Below are 25,525 nucleotides of genomic sequence, written 5' to 3'. Positions count from 1 at the left end.
ATTTCTTATATTATTTTATTTGAATGTAAAAGCTTTCCCTGAGATTTTAGAAGAGGTTTTGTATAAGCTTGTAGCTCCTACCTCTCTTTCATAAGCTTTCGTTCAACTTCATCAAATTAAAAGTTGGTGAAAGTGACTTTGTGAACATGCAACATTTTTTAACAAAAATTGTATTGTATGTGATCAAAAAAAAGGAAAAAAAGAAAAAAGAAATATTTAACATGTAGATATTTTTTTTTCAGAATTTTCTTAGAACAAAATCCTTTGTTTACTTAACTTTAGTAAAGTAAAACGTCCATAAATGTTTGTGAGAGAAAAAGGCTGGAAGTTTAAATTAGAGTAACTGGAGCCATAATAAATATTACATATTGACGTAATGCTGCTTACTAGGCTACTTGATGTACTATTTTTATCCCTGCTGAGAAAAGCAGCGTCATGAATCACATTTATTGGCCCTCAAACGGTTAACACGTTTGCGCGCGCACACGCATCCATCCAGAGTGTGTCGGGAGCGCGCAGAGGCGCACCGGGAACGCGAAGCAGAAACAGATCAGGCAGACAGCAGGTCGGTCGGTGAGCAGAGAGACGGACCGCACCGAGTACTGGCGATAAAACAGCAGACCTGAACCTTCGCCCTCTTCTCCTGTGGACTAACCTTACGGGAAGTTTTATTCAACAGCACGGACGGACGGAGAAGGTCAGAAAGCCTGTCCACCATGTCGGGGAGCAGGGAGGAGGAGAGGAGGAAACTGGCCGACATCATCAACCACTGGAACGCCAACCGGCTCGACCTGTTCGAGATCAGCCGGCCCACAGAGGTAGGAGACCACCCCGGAGTAGCAGGAGAGGCCGCGGTCCCGCCGGGCCTCTCCTGGGTGAATGGGAGACCGTAGAGCTACCACCGGCTGACACTTCGCTAAGAAATGTTGAAAGCCAAGCTGTTGTGGGCAGCGTGGTTTACTCGGTTTACTCGGTGGTAAGTCCCCGTACGTACAGGGAGAGAATGAATGCCAAACTCCATTGAAAAATCTTGCGATTTTACGTTGTCCTAATACACACAACACAGTGCCTTTAATTCAAATACATCTTAGAGATTTTACGCGACTCAACAAGCTAATAAAAAACGTGTCCACATATCTACACCATGTTTAGGTTAAATAATTTATTCCAGAGACATTTCACACAAACGTAACGTTAGCTAGCTGCTAGCTACCGCCCACAACTGTATATTTGGGAAGTATATAGATTTATAGAAGGAATAATTATTAAGTTGACAGTTTACAAAACCAACGTGTGCCTTGTCCATATTACGTATGCCGAATTTCAAGTGAATATAAATGATTTATGAATATCTTGAGGTGAAATGTGTACGTGTGCGATAAGAGACGGCAGCACTGAATTGCCAGATTTTGAATGGAGTTCGGCGTTTTGTCTCCCAATACAAGAGGGAACGGCACGTATCGGGGTTAGCTAGCTAGTTAGCAAGCACATTACCTGTAGAGCAAACATGAACCCTGACATTGTGTTACACAGAAGCAGCTTGCAAGTCCAAGAAGCAGCATCCCCGTTTAATACATACTATTGCTTTTTGAATGGGGAACCAAAGTTGTAATAAATCCAGCTACTCCAGTGTTAGCTGTGTGTATTGGTCGTGAAGCGGACTTGCAGCGGTGCCTGGCTGCAATGGCTGACAAACCCAGTAACACGGCGAGGTTGTTTGATACGCAGGGCAAATAGATAAAAGCTTAAAGTATTAGCAACAAGCTGGGTGTAAATGCTTACACCAGGTAGGGCGCTCAAAGCTCGGATGCTACCAGCCAACACAACACAGTCAGTGTCCCTGTCAGTGCCATACACACACCATGTCATGTCGTCCTGCATTGTCCTCACAGGAGCTAGCTTGATGCTTGCTGCCTGTTTGACCAGCAATAATTTGACCCTGCAACATATTGAGGAGCTGCGGTGTAATTAAATCTACCGTCTGGACCCAGGTTTTGGTTGTTTACTAACAACGTGACAGGATAAGGAACTCCTCCCTGCAGGCTTCATGGCGCTTGCTAGCTACTAGAGAACTGCAAGGGCTGGGTGATGAATCTAGTCCCTTAAGGAGTTAGTCAATATCCATCTAACCTTAACCCTTAACTGGTGCATCTCATGCCTAAGTAGTTTTGATTTATTGCTGTGTGTCTGATTGCGTCAGCTGCAGTGTTTTTAGGCGGGTAGCCCACCCCCCCACCTCTCCTTGGATAAGGGTGTAGGGGGGCCACAGGGTCCCCTCTCCTCGTCTTGAGCCGATTAATTTATCAGGATTGAAGCTGGCCAGCCGTTGGCCAGGGTTGTGTACTGCTCACACAACCTCTCCATTCAGAGGGGAATGATTAACCCAGTCCAGAAGTTCCCAAGCCCGTAATTCTCTCACTGTACAAGGAGCAGTGCTGCTGGAGACTGCTCAGAGGAGTTGAGTCCAGTAGAACATGATTAAATGTAAGCAGATGCATGGCCATCTTTGCCACGCCACACCACACCCTCCCCATATGTCAGCTGGTAGTACCCCCAAGCTGCACAAGTGTCCTTCACACTGTCTGGACTGCTCCAGTATAGCGTGTGCATCAAATATGCTGCATTCGTAATAAAACTTAAAACGGTAAGATCTATGATTTACACTGATATTAGATTTGATTTATCACAAACAACCAGCAGATTTGATCATTTATTTGATAAGTTTTAATTTCGGAATTTAAGACCAAACTGCCGCTGAGACCGGTGAGATCATTCGTGTGATTAGATTAGCCGTGGATGACTGATTAGTCTGGAGCAAAGGTTCTCAAACTTTTTAATCTTGCAACCCAAACTGAATAAGTCCTGCTGTGGGACTTACAGAGGGGCTCATTATAACATAACAGGTACTTGTCACGTGGGGACTTGCTGTAGGCAGAGTAGGCAGGTGGGGGTTTATTTTTTTTTGTTGCAGAATTCAATAAACAGTAGGCTTGAAAGATGTGACACAATAGATGTAGTGGAATTCAGATGCAATCTCACCAACAGTTTGTTTTATTTGGATGAAAAGGTTGTGGGAAAGTTTACTTTGCTTCACTTTTGTCTTAGGTTGTCTCGTTTAACGCTGATTCCAGAGAGGGGGCAGAAAAGATTATTAGAGATGAGATCAGTAGGTGAGGTTGGTTTAATAGTTGTCTTTGTGTGTTTTAACATTTGTGATACACAATCAACATTTAATTCCTACATCCTGGTCAGACAGTTGCTTTTCAGAATACGGTGCCATTGCTGCATGTCGTCTAAAAATAATAGTCTCGGCCCTGTTTGAAGAGAAGCACTGAGCTTTTTTTGGGATTGTGAGCGCAGTCTGCAGCATCCGCAGGAATCTTCCCCAAAACACAAGGTTTCATGTATATAAGACTTTGAATCTTGACAGCTGTTATCCAGCAGTTCCTTGTGCATAACAGAAAAGTTGTTGTCAAGATTCTCCTGAATATAACTTTAAATATAGAACACAGTAGATCCAAAGTGACATTTCAGGAACCGGTGGGCAGAATTCAATATCGAGTTTCCGAGGGAAATCTTGTTTTTCATACCCAGCTATATATGTGAGTATTTGTGTGATATGTCAGTGGGGAACATATCTGAAACATAAGAAGTACATGTTGACACACAGTGTCCAGGGCAAGTAGAGCTTGTATACAGTGCAAGATAAATGTTAGAGAATAGATGACTGTATCACCTTACATTCAGTCACTATGCACCCTCATCTAGAGACACAACTAGGCAAAGGAAAGTGACTGCAATAGTGTTGTAATAAGCAGGTAGGACTGTTTTAGACAGTGATTACATGTAACATTGTCGTTAATCAGACAGGTCTGACGTATATTATGTGAACACTTTCCCTGGCGGGGGCAGTTGAAAGTGTAGTCAAATAAAGAGCACACTTTTTGTAGAAGTGTCACTTTTCTTGAATTAGTGCTGAATCATGTAAACCTGGCTGCATCTCTTATCAAGAAAATGTTTGAGTTTAGAGTTGAATGTGTTGAACTGCACCTTCTCGCTCTTCTCCTCAGTCCTAACCTTTTACTGTATAAAATATCGATGTGAAGTGAGGCTGGCATATAAATGCCCTTCACCTTAATTCTTTATAATTTCCAGCAGGAGGTGACTCAACTGAATTCAAAAAGAAGCCAACTGTGTGTAAGCTTATGAGAAAATGATCTCTTACTTGATTTATTACATCAGTAAACAGTTTCCTGTTGAGTTTATGGTCTCAATAGGTCATTTCAAGTCATCTTCAATAAAGCATGATGATTATTTTGTAAGTTCTAGTCTGATTTAGATGAAAATAGATATAGCAAGGTATGATTTAGGGCTATTGTGATCCAATCAAGATATCCTCCCCAGCTCCATCTTCTTTTCCATATGCGGTCACTTCGGACTTAAATAAACCAAGATGGCGGCACTGTAATCCCAAACTCTGCAAAGTCTACAAAATGTGAGTCTGCAAACCAAAGGGTGGCATGACGATGAGAGTGTGCCTGGTGCTAATTTTTCACTTTTTGTCTTAGCACAACAGTAGCTGCTTCTGTTTTAAAAAAAGGATCAGCTGTGTTTTTTTCCATCCAGTTCCCGATTGATCCTGCCGTGCACAAGGTCTTCACCACCACGAAATCAATCGCACTGAACACCGACCCCGCAAAATCTCTGCAGGCTGCCAAATATTAGCATATAAGGTTATGCATGAAATTGTTTACTTACATTTACACACCCAGTCATAAAGTGTCTGCAGGAGCTTTATACAACGAACAGTTTTGGATCTAAATATGAGTGTTTTTAAAGAATGAATACTTTAAATAGACTTGAGAGCTTTTAAGTTACATTAATAATACATTCTGTTATATAGTTTCGCTTCCAGTTGTCCACAGTTAGACTTCCATGCCTGGAAGACAGAACCAGGTTAACTCATTCTGACAGGTGTTTTCTTTTTATCAATTTGACTCAGCTGAAAAGACCCAAACATCTTGTCTTTAAATGTACTCTGTCCTGAAACATCCTCAACCTTGTGTTGCTTATTTATAGATTTGCGACTTTTGATTGTCAGATTGTTCTGTTTTTCTCACCCCACTTCTGGTTTTACTGATTGTTGAAATGCTAGCAGCTTCACCCCAGGTCTTGAAATGTCTATGAATTTGTGTCACTGTAGGTCACATAGTAAAAAATGATTAATGACAGTTTTGCCTGTTAGCGCACAGCGTGACAGAGTGACATGAGTCACATGTGAGAGGGAAGTGTGCAACTGCAGTGCACATTGCTGCACAACAAACTGAAGAGGCGTGGAGGAAGATCTCCCACACCTTTTGCCTTTAGTTAAATGGACCAAACCTCCAGTGAAAAGGCAGAATGTGAGGGGAATTCAGGACAGGATGTAGTTTATAGGTGAAAGACTCTACAGTTAAAAATACAACCTGCATGTCTTAATACATTCCTCATCTCCATTATGTCTTGCATGGCTGTATAGGAGGATAGTGTGTTGATGTATTGTGACACTTTCAGTTGGGCATCTTTACTGTGGCCATGGGAGGTGGAAAGACGTAGAGACGGGGTTGGTTTGTAACCCAGTAGAGTAGCAGTTCTGGATTGTTTCCTTTGCTCCATATAAGGCGGGGGGAGACTTGTAGGATGGCAGACAATGGAAGCCATTACTTTTCTTTTTCATTGGTTTTGCAGGTCCTCAAAGCCTTACAAAGTCTTAAGAATAATCAGAATTTTAGCCCATAAAAATGTATGTTTTGAAAGGTCTCGGATTCAATGTTACTTTCATGAAATTGGATTATCCCAAGTCTCTCTTCTAAATGTGTTTTAAGGAAAAAATGGTATTGATCTTGCTGTAGCAAAACTGCAAAACAAAACCAACATATTGCAAACTGTGCAGCCCGGCCAGAAATTATTGGAGCACAACCAGTTAGTTGGTTTGCCGGTACTGGTGTCAAAAATGCCTACAATTTCACTCATACTGGTCTTATAAGGTCTTTTAAAGTCTTAAATTTAATTTATTGAAACCTGAAGAAACCCTGCTTGCATTTCAGGTTCCTCCTCTCACTGTAGTCATGATATTCTCAACCACAAACACATCAATTACCCTTGTCACAAAATGACATGAGTATTTTCTGAGAGGCTGAATTTGGTGTGAAAGGTACTTACTACCAGGAAGCTCATATCCACCTTCTTTCCAACTTCCTATGGGACCTGCATCCAACATGTAAGCAGACTGACTGTGACATCAGCGGCCACTCCCTCTGTTTCCCTGCCGCACAGGAAGCAGGAAGTGTGTGTTGTGTGGAGATAGTGTGTTTCCTGTGGTGTAGGTGGAGTGATTGGGTTGTTTTCAGGGTGATGTTTGGTCAGATTTTCTTTTATTTCACCAGATTCATGTTCCCTGGAGAAACCCATTTAAACTGTATTGTTGTTAGTATACTAAGAGATTTGTTTTGGTACAACAGCTTGTCTTCATTCTAGATGTTTATTGACATTACTAATTATGTTTTGTTCATATTTTTATTGACATTGCCCATAAAGTTTTATCTTGAAACTTTTATGCAGTAGGGCCCTAAAAACCCTCATCTTCAGTCCCACTTTTTCTCAGATATTTTTTCTCTGTGTTCATCTTCTGCATAATTAATATCACAGTCCCTTCGATGGGTTGTTAGTGTTTTAAATTATGAATATACATGCTTTACTTCAGTTGCCTTGTTAATGAAAACTATAACACCAGTTGACAGTGTGCAGGGGCTAATTTTTTATATTCCTTTTTCTGGACTAGGAGTTGGTGATAAGGATGAAATCCTGTATGCAATATGTGATTTTATAAAGCATCATATTGTTATAAACTTTGAGAAAAATCTCTTCACAAACTCTGTGGATTAAATAACGAGACAGCCCGTTAGTTTTTGTCTGATGTATGCATTTAAATACCTGACAATTTGAGGTACTCCATCTCATTGATGTAAAATCAATACATAAATCCAATATTGATGTAATGCCAACTTGCACAGTGATTTGCAGCATTCCCCACAACTGCAAGGAGATGGATGCCTCAGTTTAAACAGTATTGCTAAATATTTGACAGTAGAGAAATTCATATTGCCATGCTGCAGTATGTGATTATTTTCATTATCCGTTAGTCTACCAGTCGTTTCCCCTGCTTTAATCAACTTTCCTAGGCTGGCTGCAAGCTGGAACTTCACATGTGCAGCAATTTTGCTTGAGAAATGACTTTATTCCACCGACTATCATATTGTTAATTGACTGTTGTTTGTTTCAGCTCTATTTAGTCTACCGCTGCAACGATTGAATATTAGTTTGAAAGAAAATTATTTACCAGGTCCTTTAATAATCAATTGTGTCAGTTATATTTCAAACAAAAATGTCAAACATTAGCTGTTTCCTGCTCATTGACTGTCAGGATTTCTTGCCTTTCTTTGTCATTAGTAAGAGTCAATTGAAGAGTCAAGAGAAATTGTGAGAAGCAACCCTTATATTATCACATGGTATATATCAGTACCCCAATGTACTTGTCACTTCTTCTTCTACATGCTAGTCTATAAACAAAGATTACCTTTTTATTGAACATGCCAAGATATAACAAAAAAACACATAGTGCAGTTAAGTGGGGTTCAGATGAAGGGAATTATGCTGTGTTTTGCTCTTTGAAATGGCATTGGACCGTCATGAAAGGTCAATGACAAGAAGTTATGCACCTTTATGATTACCGCTGTCACTGCTAAAGACTGTTGACTGTCTCAGGTCTGACTTTGACTAAAAGGTCAGTGTCGGCCTGGTGTGTGTACCTGTTTTCAGTAGCAGCTGGCGATAGTAGCAGCGTGTTTGGCAGCAGCACAGTGGAGGCCTGGTTAACAGATTTGCTGGCCTCAGCCACAACTTACAATACCGTGAGGTCACACACATGCACACAGAGTAGCTGACCGGCCGCTCGGTGCATTTATCTCTGTTTGCATTGTCCCTCTGTGTGTTCATCGGACATGCCCTCCCTCCCTCTTTCTGTCTCCGTCTCTCCCTCATCATGTCATGTGGCCACTAGCTGGCTGCGTCACCATGGTAACGCTGTAGCTGTGATGAGCGCAGACTACAGGAGCTCTGCAAAAGAGGCCTTTTACTAACACACACACAGACACACACACACACACACACACACACACACATGTACCCGGTAGTTGACAGGCTTGTAAAAGAAGACTGTGAGGGTATGATTATAGTGTGTTGGATTTATTGTGATGCAGCTCTGGATCCAGTGATTTGCTCAGTTTTCTGCTCTTGAGTGGGCTGAGTGTGGCTAAACTATGCGTCTTCGTCAAGGTTTTGCTATTCCTAGATATGGTAAGGCTACACTTACACTTTCCAGTCTTGTATCGAGATAAAAAGCACAGGGATTTGAGACAACTTCACAAGCCACATGTCTGTTTTAACATGCACCTGCTTACAGTCTGTCTTTCTCTCTTTCCCGAAAAGTGTATACAATTGCTCAAGTCGAATCACAAAAACAAAAGGTGCTCAGCAGAAGAAACAGTAAAAGAATACAAAAATGATGTATGTACACTTGATAGTGCTCTCATGATAGACTTATTGATGTATTTCCCCTTGTAATGAGTAGAAATTATGTATATGTCTTGTTGAGATCACTCCTTTTCCCCCATTGTAACATCTTGCTAGAGTGCATCTCAAACCACGTGCTGATTTACAAATGGGGTCTAACATGAACCCCCTGACAATGTGGCTTTGTGGAGACCGCATACACTCTGATTACTCTGCTCATGCTGCTCTGTTTTATCTTTTACATTTGTTTGCTTTTAGAGTAGAAATTCTGAACAGAGTGATTAATGAAAAGGGTGCATGAATAACTCACTGTGTGAAAATGGGTGATGGCTGAGTCGGATGTTAATGGAAAGGAGCTTGGAGCGTTATCTGGAAAAATGTAAACACACACACTAGCAGGAGCAGAGCCCATATCTCTCTCATACTTATTCCTAACTGTTATGTGTTAAGCCCTCCAGTCCCTTTGACTAACTGCCCACGTTTTATTGAAGGACTTTGCTTCTTTAATCAGAAATCAGCTCAGGGCTCTTGAGAGGACAGGTCAGGAGTTTATTTTGTTCATATTCGTTATTAATTTTTAATTTCAGCTGCCACTGCAGATGTAGTCACTCTCGATTTGACCTTACAAACTCATGGATGCTGTAGTCCTAGTTTGTCTGCACTTCTTCCTCCATACACTCAGTGGTCCTAAGATAATTTGAGCCCTGCATGTGTCTGAGATGTGTCTGTCACATTTCATGGCTAACCTGTGTGTGCTTGAGTAATTTCTCCACAGCGGTTCATTACGAAGCAGGGTGAAAGATCACGACCACACCTCTTATAGCCTGTCCAGCAGAGTTATGACCCATCTCTATCACACACACACGAATGGGTACACACATGGATACACAGGCAGATGGACTGACATGATTGGGTAATTAACCTTGCAGCCCATTTCCATCAGCCAACCTCTGCTCAGTCATGTTCGATTCAGCTCATGTAAGGAAGCTGTAGTGTTTGTCACTGGTTGGCAGTTTGTGGTTTAAACACTTAGTTGGCTGTAACTTCGCTGCTTGCTCAGTTGTCATATTCTCTCAGTTTTTACATTTTGCTCCAGTTTGACAGCATGAATGGGAGGCAGTGATGTTCTTTGTTCTTAAATCTGCATTTTTGTAAATCCGGATCCACTTTATGTTTCTGCTGGTGAGTTCAGTAACTAATCTCGCTGTAGCAGCTGTAATTAGTGCAGCTGTCCTCGCACTATTGGCTGCTGCCTGTTAAAAAGAATGATGGGTTCACGGCTGATAGCCAGGATATTTATCACCTCTGGTTATTTTCAGCATGTTAGGATGTCCTCCTGTAGAGACTGATACAAGCTGTATGTGGGTTAGGTTTATCTGATACTTGATGTTATCTGTTGGTGTTGTTCCTACTACATCGTGATTTAATGTTACTCCAGGATCATCATTGCAACCGAGCTAAAAGCGATTAAGCCCGGAGACGGAGTGAGTCGTGGTGGTTGATTGGGTCGAAATTGGAGTCGGTGACCTATGTGGAACATAGTTTTGCAGTTATCTGTCATCATTTGTTCAGGTTCAGGCAAATAATTGTTAGCATTGTTTCCCCAAGGTTGACGTGACTTATTTGGAGCTGTGAATGCTCTGTAGTGAGGTGGGCGCGGGTCGGCGCATTCTGTCGACCTCTGATTTTAGCTTTACGGTCTTTACTTCCACATTAGTCCAAGTACCATAAACCTACAGTATCGCGTTGTATCGTTCTCTAGTTTCTGAAATAAAGCTCACAAAAAGAATTGCATGCCCATCAGTGAGATGTTATGGATAGCCACCATTAACTAAAAGCATTTAAGGACTGTGAAGTGAGAAGGCTGTAACATAATACGACTCCTGTCTTATTGAAGATAGCAAGGCTAGCCTTTTAGCTTAAAGCAAACTCTCGCCGAAATGCGACCAAGGCTTTTTTTGTTAATGTATATGAGTCAAACCTTCATGTAAAAGCGTATCTACGATGAAAGAGGCACTTTTAAGATTTACAGTAGTTTCGTTTTCAGGCAAGCTTATTTTCAATGGAGTGCTGGGGCTATTTTTAAATCACGAAGAAGGCTCGACACAACATGAAACTTTGCTCGTAGTATCACCAGGGTCTCTACACATGAACACAAGCATTGAGAACATTGTTTGCGTACCAAAGTTTACTAAAAAGAACGTTTTTGGACAACTCACGTTAGCAGATGTTTCCTCCGCTCGCTGCCGTCCTGACAGCCGAGAGGTTTCGATCTCCGAATATGACGTAACATGGAGGACAGTTAAGGTGGACCGCTCCTAAAGCTTGGTTCCATATAAATGCATGGATAATTCATTGTTTTGTCGTTTGCGAAAAAGAATATAAAACTGCTAAGGTGAGATGTTAGAAAAACTTTCTTTTTAGCAAACTCTGTACACAAACAATGCTCGTGTTCATGTGTAGAGACCCTGGTGATACTACGAGCAAAGTTTCATGTTGTGTCGAGCCTTCTTAGTGTTTTTAAAATAGCGAGTGCCCCAGCACTCATTTGAAAATGACCTTGCCCGAAAACGAAACTACGGTAAATCTTAAAAGTGCCTCTTTCGTTGTAACTATGCTTTTACATGAAGGTTTGACTCATATACATTCATAAAAAAAGCCTAGGTTGCATTTTGGCGAATGTTTTGCTTTAATACTTGGTAGGTCTAATTTCTGAACAGGCTGAGAATTAGTCTTTACTGACATTACAGTGCTACAGTAGATGCATTTAACATTTTGACAGTGCAACACCATGAAATACAGAGAGAAAAATCAAGTACATCTTGAAATACAGAGAAAGAGAGAATCAAGTACATCATAGAAAAGATGGAGGGTTATGTGCTAATTTAACCATATTTAATATTATGAATAACATAATTAGAAAAAAACGTAGTCCAGTAGAGGATGAGGAGAGAGAATGAAGCAGAAACAAACCTTTAATTTCAAAGCAAAATTTCAGAATAAAGGTATTTCAATATGCATGTCTCTGAATGTGAAGAACTCACAACATAATAAATAAAATATTATTTATTTCAGACATTACAGGTGGTCACATGGGGTAGTGAGCCTCGCCAAACGGGTTTTGGACTGTTGGTCAGACAAAAGATTAACCGGTAGTTGTAGCTTTAATCTTTCCTGAAGTCTCCACAGGCTTGCTTTTTGTTTAGAAGCAGGAGCAGTACATGCTGATTACTATGAGGCAAATGCACATCTAATTGTAGGTGTTGTTCATTTTCAGCATGTGCCATCAAGCCCAACATTAGCTGCCTTAGTCACATAGTATTTATACACAGAGATCAGAGAAAACAACAGGATTGATCCAGGTAATGCAAAACAGCAACTGAAGTATATACCAAACGTAAAAAAAAAAAGCTTCAAAAAACTTTCAAAATCTGCTTGTACAGTCTCTCGGTGTTGTTGTTTCTCAGTACAGAGTTGAGTATGAGAATTGATCCCAGTTACACAGAACTACATTGCACACTTTATATTTACATTTGTTTATGTTGCAAACTTTATCAGATAATCAATGCTCACTTTAATTTATAGGTTCTTTCAGCCTTGAATTAAACTTGGTCATCTTGCAGAAACCTCGCTCTGCTTTGGCTACAGGCAGTTAATTTTCTTAGATGGGCTGCCAAAATCTGATCAATATATGCATATAAGTGTTCCTTAAAGAAGCCTCCCTAAGCAGTCCAGAATAACACATCAGCATGGTCTTTGTGTGAGTGTGTATGTGTATGTGTGTGTGTGGGTGTGGGTGTGTGCGTTTGAGGAGCTTGTGAGGATCCAACTGGGTAATATGTCACAGTTTTAAGGGATCCTACTGGTCATGGAATTCCTGGAATGCAAATGGAGTTTTGGGAAGTGGATTCCAGACGGAGAAGGTCAGGTAACTCGATAGACTCTGTGGAAATGTAGGGAAATTTAACAAAGTGAGATATGTATTTGTTTCCAGCAAGATTTAAACAGTAGAGAGCTTTCAGTGAGTTGAGATGTTTAGGAAAGAGAGACAATTGGGGAAGTCGTGGAAGACTCTTGGAATTCACATTAAGGCCCCAGTGGGAGTTTCTCTCTCTCTCTTTGGAAGCACCTGTGGTTCATAATCTCGCTCTCTCATTGCTCACTCTGCCTCAGTCAAACACACATTCCTTCGCTGTGATTTGGCCTCTCTCTTATCTATCTTTTCTCTCTTTCCTCTTGTTCTAAAACAAGCAGTGTATTGTGTGTGCTCAGCAGAGCAGCCCGCCCTAAAAGCTGAGTGTGTGTGTGTGTATTTGTGTGTTTGTCCTGGCCAGCCTGTCAGACCGTGTTAATCCCTCGGAGGCCTAGCTCACCTCCTCCCTGCCTTGCCCCTTTTCTCTCTCCTCTGGCTTCCATTGGTTCGCGTCGTCCTCTCAGGCAGCTGATATGCTCTCCTGCGGGCCAATAACTGGGGAGGTAACCCCCTGTTGACCTCACAGGATCAGACAGCAATCAGGAACCAATGACTATGAGTGTTTAGCAGCGCTCGCTGCTGGCTCCCATGGTGCTTTGCGGCAGATCAATGTCTAAGTCGTGGCCCACAAGGAGGTACAACAAGGAGGGACGTGTCTGTGTCATTACTGGGAGTAGAACCTATTGTTTGCCACATGTTGGCAGTTTGCTTGTGGTCAGAGGGGGGCTGCAGAAGGGGCCACAACCAAAATATTAGATTTGGGTGGCTGGTAAATATAGATCCATATTAAAAACAACTTTATTGCACTGTTGCATTTCTTGGTTCATTTCCTTTTATATTTTCAATAAAGTTTACTGCAAGAAAGTGTTTTAGCTATCTAAAATGTTAGTGCTAGATTGTCATGACCTTTAAAATTAAAGGGCTTGTGCAACAGTCGCACAAGGAGAACTCATCATAAAAGACAATGTATAAACAAAATGTTTACAAACCTTCTAAATTACTAGTTGGAGTGCATTTATGTCAACAAACTCAGATTTGAGTTGCTTTTTTGGCCTTAGGACCTTCTGGAAACTTGAGTTGCAATGATAAGTTGTTCTTTCGATCAGTCTATTAAAATGAGTATTTGCAGATTTTCTCTGTTTTGTATCTTTGTAAATAGAATTTTATTTGGTTTGGACTTTTGGTCAAATAAAACAAGCAGTTTGAAAAATAATTGGCACCTGTTTCAGTAGATAATTCATTGTAATTCTGTATGCGAAAATGTTGTTTTTTATGCTTTTCTCTATTTTATATCATATTAAACTGTAAATCTTATTAAAATTAACCAAGGATGATAAATCAAGTAATTGATATTAATCATAGTGAAAATAATCTGATCCAGCCCCGTTAAAATGATCTGAACAGGACCTTGTAAAAACATGAAATAATGTGATTCTCTGTGTACTCAGATATCAGTGGTTAGATTTTAACAAACAACCAGTAATGTGCCTTCAGACCACAGCATGTCTGTCTTTGCAGCATTGTACAACTTAACCATCAGGGTTGAACTAAGATCACATGTCAGGGTAAAAAATCCATACATGGCAGTCATGTACATCCAGATACCGTTAAAGGCAAGTGCTGGACCAAGAGAAGCTGAAAACAAGTGTGCAAATTGTAGCTTCCTTTGGTGAGATTTATTAGCACATCCACACATTCAGTGTTTTCCCACCACTTTCTTGGACAGGTTGAATGAGGCCAGTGCAGAACATTGGGTTGCATTGTGATATCTGCCGGGATAAACTGCTGTCGGGTGTAAAATATTCTTGATTGGTTAAACCTAATTACCAGACGAACAAGCCCTCCGCAAATCACGCACACACGCACACACGCACACACTGAGCTGTACTAAACAACAGAGCACACAAGTGACATTCCACAGTTTTTAAGACTGGGACCACAGAATGTTTGGCTCTCTATGTGTGTGTGTGTGTTGAAATGTTTGCTGGTTTGGTGTCACTGGTCTGTGAAAAGAATCAACATACCAAATGTGTGACAGCAGATGTGCAGATGGACTCAACTGGACTTCATGTTCTCATGATTTCTTTGGGGAAAAGGAATTTGTTTAAGCTTAAGCTAACTGCATTCACATCAACATTTTGTTCTGCTTTTGTTGATGAAATTTAATGCACACACGTGGTGGAATGTACATATGTGTACATTTTTGATAATGCATGTTGTTGCATAGTAATGAATCTACAGAGAATTGTTATCAAATTGTAAAGTTTCCTTGCTGTGTTTTAGTATGTTTCAGCTCATCTTTTTGTGTTAATAGCCATTCGTGTTTACTGTTGATTTTCAGTCTTACCGCGTAGCTTTTGGCTGTGACCGCTCCGCTATTTGGTGCTGCAAAGTTAGTATATAGTGAGTTTATCAGATAGTTAAAGTTGGAGACTAGCTGGTGAACATAGTGGAGTGTTTAGCAGCTAAAGAGCCAGGAAATGGAGGTGACCAAAGCAAGGCTAAAAGGAAAGTAAACATTGGACTTGGATTTGCTCAGTGGCAAGAAACACGCCTCCAAATAAATGTGCTGTTCTGTGTCTCTTTGAGGTTAGTGATTAAAGATTAGTCATTTAATCGATTAATCGTTGAAGTGAACAGCTCAAACATTTGCTGGGTTTAGCTTCATAAATGTGAAGATTTGCTGCTTGTTTTGGTCTTTTTTCATCGTAAATAACACCATAACAACAGTATTGGTTGATGATATGTTCGATGGTGTCTTGTTCTTGTTATGCTGTCCCTGAACTGGCCAGAAAACCCCCAAACAACTAATGCCACTTTTACTAATAAGCAAGTGTACACCACGGCATGTTTCCAAGCAAGCACTTAAAGTTTTGTGTCTCATCCAAAATGCATTTTAAAATACAGTGTTATTTGATATAGTTACCCAATCTGAATGGACATCTGTCTGGATAAATTAGACCGGAGCTCATTTTACTCCCAAGTTAGCGAAGTAGTACAACTTAATGTCAGAGTAATTTAGTCGAACTAAACTGAGCAATCTATAGCTAACATAAACAGCCACTGGGAGACAATCTAATCGTTTATTTACTGTTTGGCAGTAAAGTAGCTTGGCACATATTTTTGAGACACTGTCAGTGTTTGTCAGAGATGAACAGCCAGCAATCACTGCTGCAGCCTAAAGTAACATGAAAAAGGCCTGTGTGTTTGTCCTGGCTCCACTCCTCTCATCTGCTGGTTGTTACCAGACCCCCCCAGTGGAGCTGCACCCAGGCCTTGCCCCGTCTCAGCTCAGCCCCACCTGCCTGGAATAGCCTGCTGGAGAATTCAAACCAAAAAAATACAATAATATAATGCATTGTGAGACCTCAGTGGGCCGGGGACTTCCCTCCTCACTGCTCCACCCGCTCATATTTGTTGATCTTAGCTGTCCACCCCGTTTTCGTTAGAATGGCTCTGACACGCACACACAGACACTCACACAGTTACACTCACAAACACACAGCAGTACAGTGGTGATGTGTGACTGGGGCTGACATCACTGACGTAAGCCCAAAGAGAGAGAGAGTGTTTGCTCTTGTATGTGTGTTCACCTGGGAGGTTAGAGTTGTGGTGTAAATCTCTTTAAAGGAACAGAAAGACAAAATAATTAGTTTGGAACTTGTCTCTAATAAGCTGTGTTTCCACTCGCATATTTTGTGTGCTTTTTTGCAAATCACTTTTAAAAAGGTTGATGGAAAAGGCATAGTTTCATTAAATGTCCTCAATTTCACAAAGAAGTTTTTATGCGTACTTGAAGTGGTTTTTGCAAGTAGAAAAAGAGGAAGTTGTTACTGCCCTCAGGGTCTTCCTGAGCGTTACCTTTAGATCCCCAATACAAATTCACCGTCCCTTGTACAGGGTTAAGGAATCTGGTTTTGTTTCTTCTTTTTTCTTCTTCTTTGAGCTTCATTGGTGGTTGGCAAACTTCCGTTGATTCCAGTTTGTGACCTCTACTTGTACTTGGCTACAGCCATGTATAACATAACATATTCTGCCATCTTCTGATGAAACTACACTTTGTGTGGCCCCCCAATCCAGTGGAAGGAAACACGTCCAATACTTATTTTTCTTTCTTTGTTTTATTTTAAAATGGGGTTCCGAAATAAACACCTACCAAGGATTTTTCGTTTGGCAAGTAAAACACGGAGAGCTGTTCGCAGCTAAATCTGCTACTTCTTCTTTCTTTGACACTGTAGCCATCACTGTTGATAAGCTATTTCTTGTGAGGTGTAACCAATCAGATGGTGATGTGGGCAGGACATTGAGCAAGACTAAAGAGTGGTGACCTCAGAGAGAAGTAGCCATTTTTACGTAACTCTTATATTTGATCCTTTTGTACATCTAATAGCAAAAAGTCTGAATTTTATCCAGGCTTGAATTGTTTAACCACTGATCAAAGTTTTTGTTTAACATTATGCCTCATTATGTCCATGAAATGTGCCGATATAAATGCATATTTGATGCACACAAGCAACGTATTATTTTTGCTGGTAAAAACTCTGCTTTGCTGTTTCTTCATCCATCTTTTAACTTGGCCGGTGAGTCATAAAGTTAATTCTCGACAGTGTTTCAAAAGTTGGCTTCAAATTTGCTCAACAGTTACAATGTAGGCAGTGTCGGTGTTGCATTCATTAGCAGTTTAAGTCTAAAAGGTCTGCCAGTTTCCCTGATGTTATTGTGTGTGACCTGAGTGTGTTTGTAGGTGTGTAGAACGGGATGGGCTGCAGTCCAAGCTACTGTTCCTGGTCAGTTGTTTGTCCAAGGAGGTAATGCCTGATGCAGATGAACTACATTATCCGTCAGTGTTGTAAGTGGCAGAATATGCCACAAAATGCTGTTGATACCAGGCAATTTAGCCAACCAATGGAAAGTATTTGAAACTTTTCTGTGTCGGACTGCTGGAGTAAATCCTGCACATGTGGAAATGAGGCACAGACCAGGGCTTCTCCTGCTCTGAGTTTTCTGGGTTTTTGGGGAAGGCCAGATGATGTCACCTGCTAATTTGGATACTTGCGGCATCAGTTGCATCAGTTTCAGGACATCTGTGACTTTCATCAAGACTTTTCAAGGCTTTCTGAATGCTAGTTAGAAATCCACCCCAGACATTATGATGACAGTCAGGTTTTAAGACAAATAAATTGTCTTATTCGTGTTCTGCAGAAGTTCTTGAATCCACTCGGACACATTTTCACACCCTGCTAAAACCCTTGATATGCTACGAAATGCTTTAGGACACAAGGAATATTGCAAAGATCAAAAACCTTTGTACGATCTTCAGTGTTTCCCTTAGGGTGCTTGCTTTAAGGGGCAGATTGGTGGGGAATTTGTCTGATTTCAGATTGTTTGGGTCAAAGTCTGTCCATCATACAAATTACATTTATAGTTTGACTTGTTGGCAGTAACATAGCATGTTTTCCTCAAGCTCTCTGAACATAAATGTCTCTGAAAGTGAAGAATATTCTAATTATGTTTTCTTTTGGGAGATAGTAGGGGGGGAAATATGGTGTGTTTCTTTATGATACAAAGTTGTTTGACAGGTTTTTGATCTAGTGACATTTAGGCAGCTGTTGATTAAAACAGAACTCCTGTCGTTCAAGTTTAAAACAGAAATAAAAGAAAATTAACTGCAAGCTATATTTTATAATCCGTCAATCATCTATTAACCAAAAATGCAGAACATGCTGGTTCCAGCTCATTAAATATGAGTATTTGCAGATTTTCTCTGTTTTGTATCTTTGTAAATAGAATTTTATTTGGTTTGGACTTTTGGTCAAATAAAACAAGCAGTTTGAAGAATATCTACAGCCTCCGTGAACTTGTGATGGGCATTTTCATAATTAGCTGACATTTTTGACAAATAATTCAAGTTTTGCCATCTAGTTGTGCTTTGGAGCAATGTTTTCATGAGTGGGCCCCTTTCTTGTATCTGTTGTACACATGTGCAAGCACACAGATGACAAAATACACATTCCAGCTACCAGTGTCACTCTTTTCTGCTGTTCAAAAATGATGACGTTAACATGCAAGATTTGCTCAACTTGTTTTTATAGGTAAGAAAGCTCAACAGAATCCCTTTAAGCAATTATTAACAGATGTCTTCTGCTTCAGAACTGAAACTTGTCTTTAAAAATAGTTGGTTAAAAGCACCATTCATTATAGTCAAATAAGTCAGCATCATGTTCTCTGTGTAGTTTGGCCCCTTGTTTGTTTATGTGCTGCTCAAAAAAACAGTTTTTTACTGTCGTACTGTGTTTTCAGTATAGAAAAGCCTTGTGATAATCCTCCAAGTAGTTTGACCCCAGTGGGGCACATAGAGACTGAAGCACTACAGATTGTGTTGACACAACAAGGAAAAGGTTGAAACTCATCAATGAAAATAGCGAGGATGTGATGTCAGAGCCAGTCACTGTTGAAGCTCTGAGCTCCTTGTTCAGATCCAGTTTTTATCACCAGGGTTGTGAGATTCAGGTCAGTGAGGAGGAGAAAGGAGTAAGAGCAGGAGTTGGAAGATAAATAGGAGCTGGGGATCAGTAGGGAGGAGGAGGAGTGACATTGCAGTCTGGCATGCTTACTTTGCTTCTGTCCTCGAAATGCTGTTTGAAATGTTTTAGTGTTAGTGGGGATTTTCAGTCCTGATCTGCAGAGCTGAAAATCAAACGTCTTTCTGCTGTTATTTGGAATAATTAATTTGGATTAAACAAAGCCTTTTTTCTGAGGATTTTTGTTTATTTGCTGGACTCAGACCACTTTTGCTTCAGTAGCATATTTAGCTCCCTCCTTCCTTTCTTTGTTCGTCCACCTGACACCTGAGAACTGGGCATGGCCAGCATACCAGCGCCATGGCAACATGACACCCAGCTGAGAAGTGGTTGCCATAGCAGTGTTGAGTAGCTTGTCGGTGTTGAGTTGCATCGGTGGCTACTGTACACGGGAGTGTCAGCTGTTTGTCAACCCTGTGGAAGTGGACAAGCACCCATTGGTGTCATAGGATTTGTACCTCAGTCCTACTTGCACTTTTATGCAATTTTTCAGTATCTCAATATCTGGCTTGTTTGCTTGGTCAAAATTTGATATAGAATGTTTGTGACTACTATGGCTGAAACAAAACGTAATTCTCATTATTTAGACACTGCAGTTTATTTTTAGACAATTTTCAGGCAATTTTCCAGATGACAAAATGACATCTTCAGTGAAACACCCAAAGTCTCTTAATTTACTGTCATCACTGACAGAGAAAAAAAGCGAATCCTGACTTTCACCCCTCAAGTTTTTAACATTTTTCTTTGCATGATAACCGAAATATTAATAAATTCTCAAAACAGTTAAGTTAAATTTTCTTTCATTTGATTAACTGACTAATCTTTATAGCTCTTGTTGGCACAAAACAGCATTGAAAGTCTTTTTGAGTCGTGATTTTTAGTCACCCAAGAAGCCAATGTTTCCTCTGGTAACTATGAGTGAGTGCACAAGGGGACTTGACTTTAAAAACAGCAGGTAACTGTATGTTCTCAATTGGGTTCCATTAAATCATTCTTCCAGGACTTTTAACTCTATCACAGTCTTCAGCAGTTAGAGCTTGCCTTGTTGATTTTGGAACATCCACAGTCATGAGAATTTACTTACAACAAAAGTCTCCTAGAACAATATAAGTTGTGGACATGCAGTTCCATGACTTCTAAGCATCCTCTTTCTGCTGAAGAAGACCAAAATACATGAGGAAAAGTCAACCTTGAGTTGAGACTGTTTAGTCAACAACAGCAAAATCTGTTTCATTCCAGTCTACTGATTTCAGATTTCCCCTGTTCCAAATTGGTCTTCATGCTGAGTAGCTTAATGATTCTGCAGAATTTGCCACGATATGTTACCAAAGCTGTCATTAACAATGTTCACTGTAGCCTCAATAACTCTCAGCATCATAGAGCAAGGGAAGAAAAGCGCAAAAAAAACAAACAAATCCAATTTTATCAGATGACCTCTGAATTTGAGCTTATTTGTGGTGAAAGAGGTTTTACTCATTCAGGATTCATGCAGGATTAAGCACACAGATGACCTCTGTGGATATTAGAATCATAAAAGGACCCCAGATAATACTTGTCTTGTGTGAATAAGGCTTTAAATGTTACATTACCCAGCAGTTAATTGCTGTTGATGCCTTGGATCTACAGTAAGAGAGACACATTTAGACTTCTTGACCTGCAAACATCCTGTCATCTGCTTCAGGTAGTTTATCAGGTGTGTGTACTGTTTGACTGTTTTGGTCTGTTGGTCAGCATGATAGTTTATCATAACTTCCTCCCCCCTGTTTTTGCACCAAAGTCACTGGAAGGCTGAGCGAGAGAAAGAGAGATGTGGGCGGACCTGCATAATTCAGCGCCTCATTCCGTGTGTGTGTGTGTGTGTGTGTGTTAGCATGTGTGCACACTGCATTCTTAGGAGTGCTTCTCTATTCTCTGCACGTTTGGACCTTCAGAAACGCCTGGTAAGGTCATATTTGTGCTCACGTTTGTGTGTGTGCACGCATGTTTGTGTGTAACTCCATAGCCCTGATCAAAAGGCGGCATGTTTAACCAGCTCCCCCTGTACACCACTGCAGACTGTTATTGATCGTTCTTGTACACACAGGCATAGATACACACACGCAAACACGCCCAGGAGCATGTGTGACCTTTCTGGCTTTTTCTGAAGTCCGTCCCCCCCCTTCTCTTATTTTATAGTTACTGAGAATGAGAGCGAAAATATCAGTAAATGGAGCAGAAGTGAATGCTTCCTCTCATTATCCAGTTAGTTTCTGAGTCTCGCTTTGAACATTTCCACTGGAGCTGGACTGATTTGACTTTTTCACGGCTGTTGCATGTACCTAAGCCGTTATTTTTGGATTGCCTTTACTTAGGTCCAATATGCACTATATTTAGATTTGACCAACCGAAAGGAAATGAAAACTACTGTGAAATGTCAGATTGTGATCTCTATATTTAAAACCACTGAAAGAGTCTGGCCTGAACTTGTATAATAAGCTTATTAGAGATGTACTGATACCATTTCTTTCTTCCCTATACAGATGCTTGAGCTTAATGTTTTGGCCGATACCAACTGTTGAAACGATACCAGTCTGTTAAAAAAGAAAATAGTATTGTATATTTCTAATTTTTGGCAGCTGTACAACGCCAACCATGTATGGATGTTTGAAGTCACACAAGTCGCTTGGCATTTATGGATTTTGCTGACACTGGGAAGTAGCAGCGTCCCATTTCTAATAAATAAATTATGTGTTATTTGATCGATGCATAAATTTGTGTATGTGATGATACTGAATCCAGCATTTTAGACATTATCAGGGGCATTTCCCATACTAGTATCAGTACTGAGGCAACTAAATATATTGTTTTGCTGAAATTTGCCTATCACAGATTACATCTGTATCAGCTTAAATGCTGTCCAACATGCACTGATATGAAAACTTTTTTATAGAGCTTGTAGTGCAGAAGAATTTGCGGTATTTTATGATTAAGTTTTTATCTAATGATTTGTTATTACTAGTTTTAGTTAACTAATTCTAATCAGCTTCCAATTTCTTGTCATCATTTTATTTATCAAAATAAAATTGAGGCCGACCTCAGACCTACATCAGTCTAGATCCTGCTAGCAGCACATGAACTCCTCAGATTGTGGGAACAAATCATTCTGTATTTTTGTTCACCCCGCTCAGACTTGCAGAACCACGCCATGTTTTTTTTTTGTGCTTTAACTTTGAGCTGAACCGGTGATGTTCATTGGAGAACAATGGCTCTTCTGTGACCGTCAGCAGCCTGGGCCTCCTCTGATTAACAGTGTGTTTTTGTGTGTTTGTGGGACCAGTCAGAGCTTAAAGATGGTTGGACAAGTCCCCATCATAAGTTTGCAAAATAAAGATCTGGTAGGCCTGCACTCAACCAACAAAGTGTAGTAGGTAAAATCTGCTAAAGTTGAATTAAGTTAGTAATTGGTAGAAAGGTTAATTTATTATCAAGCATGTAAAGATTTGTTTTATTTCTGTTTATTTAATTTTCAATTGAATAACTTAAGGTTTTTGGACTGTTGAATAAAGTAAGGACTTGGAAGATGTTACTTTGGACTTCGTAATGAAAAATAATCGTTACTTTCAGTCCTGCTGAGATTAAAGCAAGTCTAATACTGGACATTTTGTGTCAATGAACTGTCCCAAAAAACAATTTTAACCGTCCCTTAGTGAATGCAAAACATCACAAAATCAAAATGTTGTTTCTTCACTTCATCTATTTCTTTTACTTTATCACTGCTTCTAATTTAGTTTAATTTGATGTGTGGGCTACTTTATGCAAATCTGGGACGTCTAGTGTGACTCATGACTCCGTGAAATTCCTGAAGAACCATAAAAAGGTTGCTAAAATGAAGACAGATTTGGCAATTGCATTGCTTGTTTCTTGCCTCAAAATATCTTCAGCAACACATTTGATTGAACTATTTTCATAATGTCAGAGAAAGTTTCCAAACGAGATGGTTTTTGGTTTGGTTTGAAATCCTGGAACAGACGAAGCACAAGTAGCGCTCATCCAATCAGGTGCAGCCAAGGAGTGTTTGCGAGGGTGTAGCCAGTGCTGGTCAAGCATCCAAAAACATGCCAGTTCTGTCATTCGTAAGCTAACTTCATTAACCCCTTTGAGGTTTGGTTTCATTTTGTTTCTTCTGGTGTAAATTCTGTTTAAGAGTATTTTTTTTGCCATTTTGTGGGTAAGCACAGTGCAAATGTAGAGAGGTTATGACTTCAGAGTGGTCAGATTTGCAGGTGATGAAAAACATTGAGTCAATGTGTGTGTAAGTAGACCGATCTGTGGGTAGTGTTGACAACCGTATCAGCCATACATCATGTCTCTTATGTTTACTCTGTGTCTCGGTATGTGTCTGAGACCGGACACAAACTCATCAGCCCTTAACGGCCTTGTGGTGGTCAATTACCTCACACACACACACACACACACACTCGGATGCAGTGATTTCCTTCCAGTGGCCGTGCAGTTATCTGCCAGCCTTGATCCTTGCGGGCTGCTCATGGAGGCGCTGAGGCAGTGAGCAGGTCTGATTTGTGGCCAGGCGTCACCACCGGGTCCAGACGATTTATACTGTACCTTCCCACAATGCCTCACTCTGTCAGGATGACAGGGTGATCCGGGTGGAGGGGGTTGGAGGCTGGACGGCTCGATACCGAAGCAGAAACTCACCTGAAACAAAGAGGCTTTTCTTTGCAGCCACAGAGGAAATGTGTGCATGTAGTCTTTTCATTCAGTCGAACAACAGGCCTCGACTGCCTCTCTGTCTTTGTCCTGGTGGTTCGGGTTGGGTTTGCTCTGCAAGAAATTCCATGAAATTCCAGATTGGTTCTGTCTCCATAATAGATTTTGACTTTGATTTAGTTTCAGTGTTAACATGTAATGACAGGAGATGTGCTGCTTTGTTCTATTATTTCAATATTTGGTTTATTTCTATTGTAAAAATTTGGGAGTGACCTTGATATTATCATAGGTTTCATTCTAACTGTGTCTCCCCACAGACAGTCAGCAAGGTCAGCAATAAATCAACAACAGCTCAAGGTTTCCTCCATCTGTTCCGCTGACATTAATTGATCAACCTGTGCTCATATAAAATAACCTTTATTATATACCATGCAATTGGAAGAATGTGTCTCACATTTTTGGTTTAATGCCATTGTGTTGAATCCAGTTGTTGTCAATAATCATTGAAAAATGACTATAAGAATTAGGAATGCACTATGTATGTATGTATGGATGGATGGATGGATGACAAGGTCCGCGTTTGCATCAGATTTATTGAAACAAATTAATGGAAGCCTCATCCTCCTGCCTGGAGTTTTCAAAACTTAAGAAAGCTGTACCTTGAATTCAATCTGTGCTGCCTGAAATTTTTATTTTTAAACCCGTGGATAGACTGAACACGCTTTTTTCTAGCTCATGGTTTAAACCGTTGGTTTCGCTTGAGGCCGAGTCACAAACCTTTTTTAAAATCTAAAAAAGTAAAGCAGGAGGTGGATCTGCAACTGCAAGTACCAGTGAGATATTTGATATTGTGGATAATGTGCTGTGGGCCTCGCTTCCTTTGGCTATTTAAAGCAAGAGGAAAGTAATTCTCCTGCTTTATGTGATGGGATTCTCTCTCTCTTCTACTCCTCTCCTTTCTTTTACCCGCTCTGTCGGGGTGTCTGATGTCTTTGCAATGTCTCTGCTGGGATCTGATGTGGGATGAGTTTCCCCTCCCCACGCCTGAGTTGAAAACCTCGGTCCAGCTGACCTTAGACACAGGCTTAGGGAGGAATCCCCCCATGTTACTTCAGGTGGGGCTGCAACAATATTGACTCAGGAACTCAGTTCATTTTATTAGGCTCATGTTCATGTGTGTGTGTGGAGACTGAGATGACGCACAGCAGCTGGAATCTGTTCTGAAACAGCCATCATCCACAGAGCTCCTCTCCTCCCTTCTCTCTAAATTCATCTTTTCAATGCCAAAAAAAAAAAAAAAATCAAAATTCAAGTATTTGGTGTCTCCATGGAAACTAGGGTTTAACCTTTTTTGGTTTGCCAGTACTGGTGTTTAATTAAACACAGAGCTACAGTATTTACAGCTACGGTTTTGTTATCAAGCAAACCAGCAGCTTAGCTTTAAACTAGTTAAACTGCCACATGGAGGAGGTTGGGACTGCAATGCCTGATTTACACATGGTGATAAGCTGCATTCTCTAAAGAGAAAGAAACTGTCAAAAACTATATTCAAAAAGTTAGGAGACTGAGACACCCTGCCTCAAGATTGGTGCTTTACGTAACAGGAAATATGTTATTGCCTTTAATTGTTTGTATATTGTATTCCCATTACATC

General features: G+C 40.4%; 1 protein-coding gene across 13 annotated transcripts in view; it reads left to right on the top strand.

The window, feature by feature from the left end:
* Positions 1 to 510: 510 nt before the first annotated feature.
* The window catches only part of afdna (afadin, adherens junction formation factor a), a 114,652-nt gene continuing 89,637 nt past the window's right edge, over positions 511 to 25,525 (top strand). For all 13 annotated transcript variants that reach the window (XR_003982495.1, XM_030405998.1, XM_030406006.1 and 10 more), the window contains exon 1: positions 511 to 818. Coding sequence is in view for 12 of the 13 variants with exons in the window: in XM_030405998.1 (XP_030261858.1) it covers positions 717 to 818 (102 nt within the window). In the remaining variant the exon portion in view is untranslated. The remainder of the gene's footprint in view (positions 819 to 25,525) is intronic.

This window comes from Sparus aurata, chromosome 22, assembly GCF_900880675.1.
Source record: "Sparus aurata chromosome 22, fSpaAur1.1, whole genome shotgun sequence".
NCBI lineage: Eukaryota > Metazoa > Chordata > Actinopteri > Spariformes > Sparidae > Sparus > Sparus aurata.
Note: the sequence above shows the minus strand (reverse complement) of the source record. Positions and strands in the feature narration are given on the sequence as shown.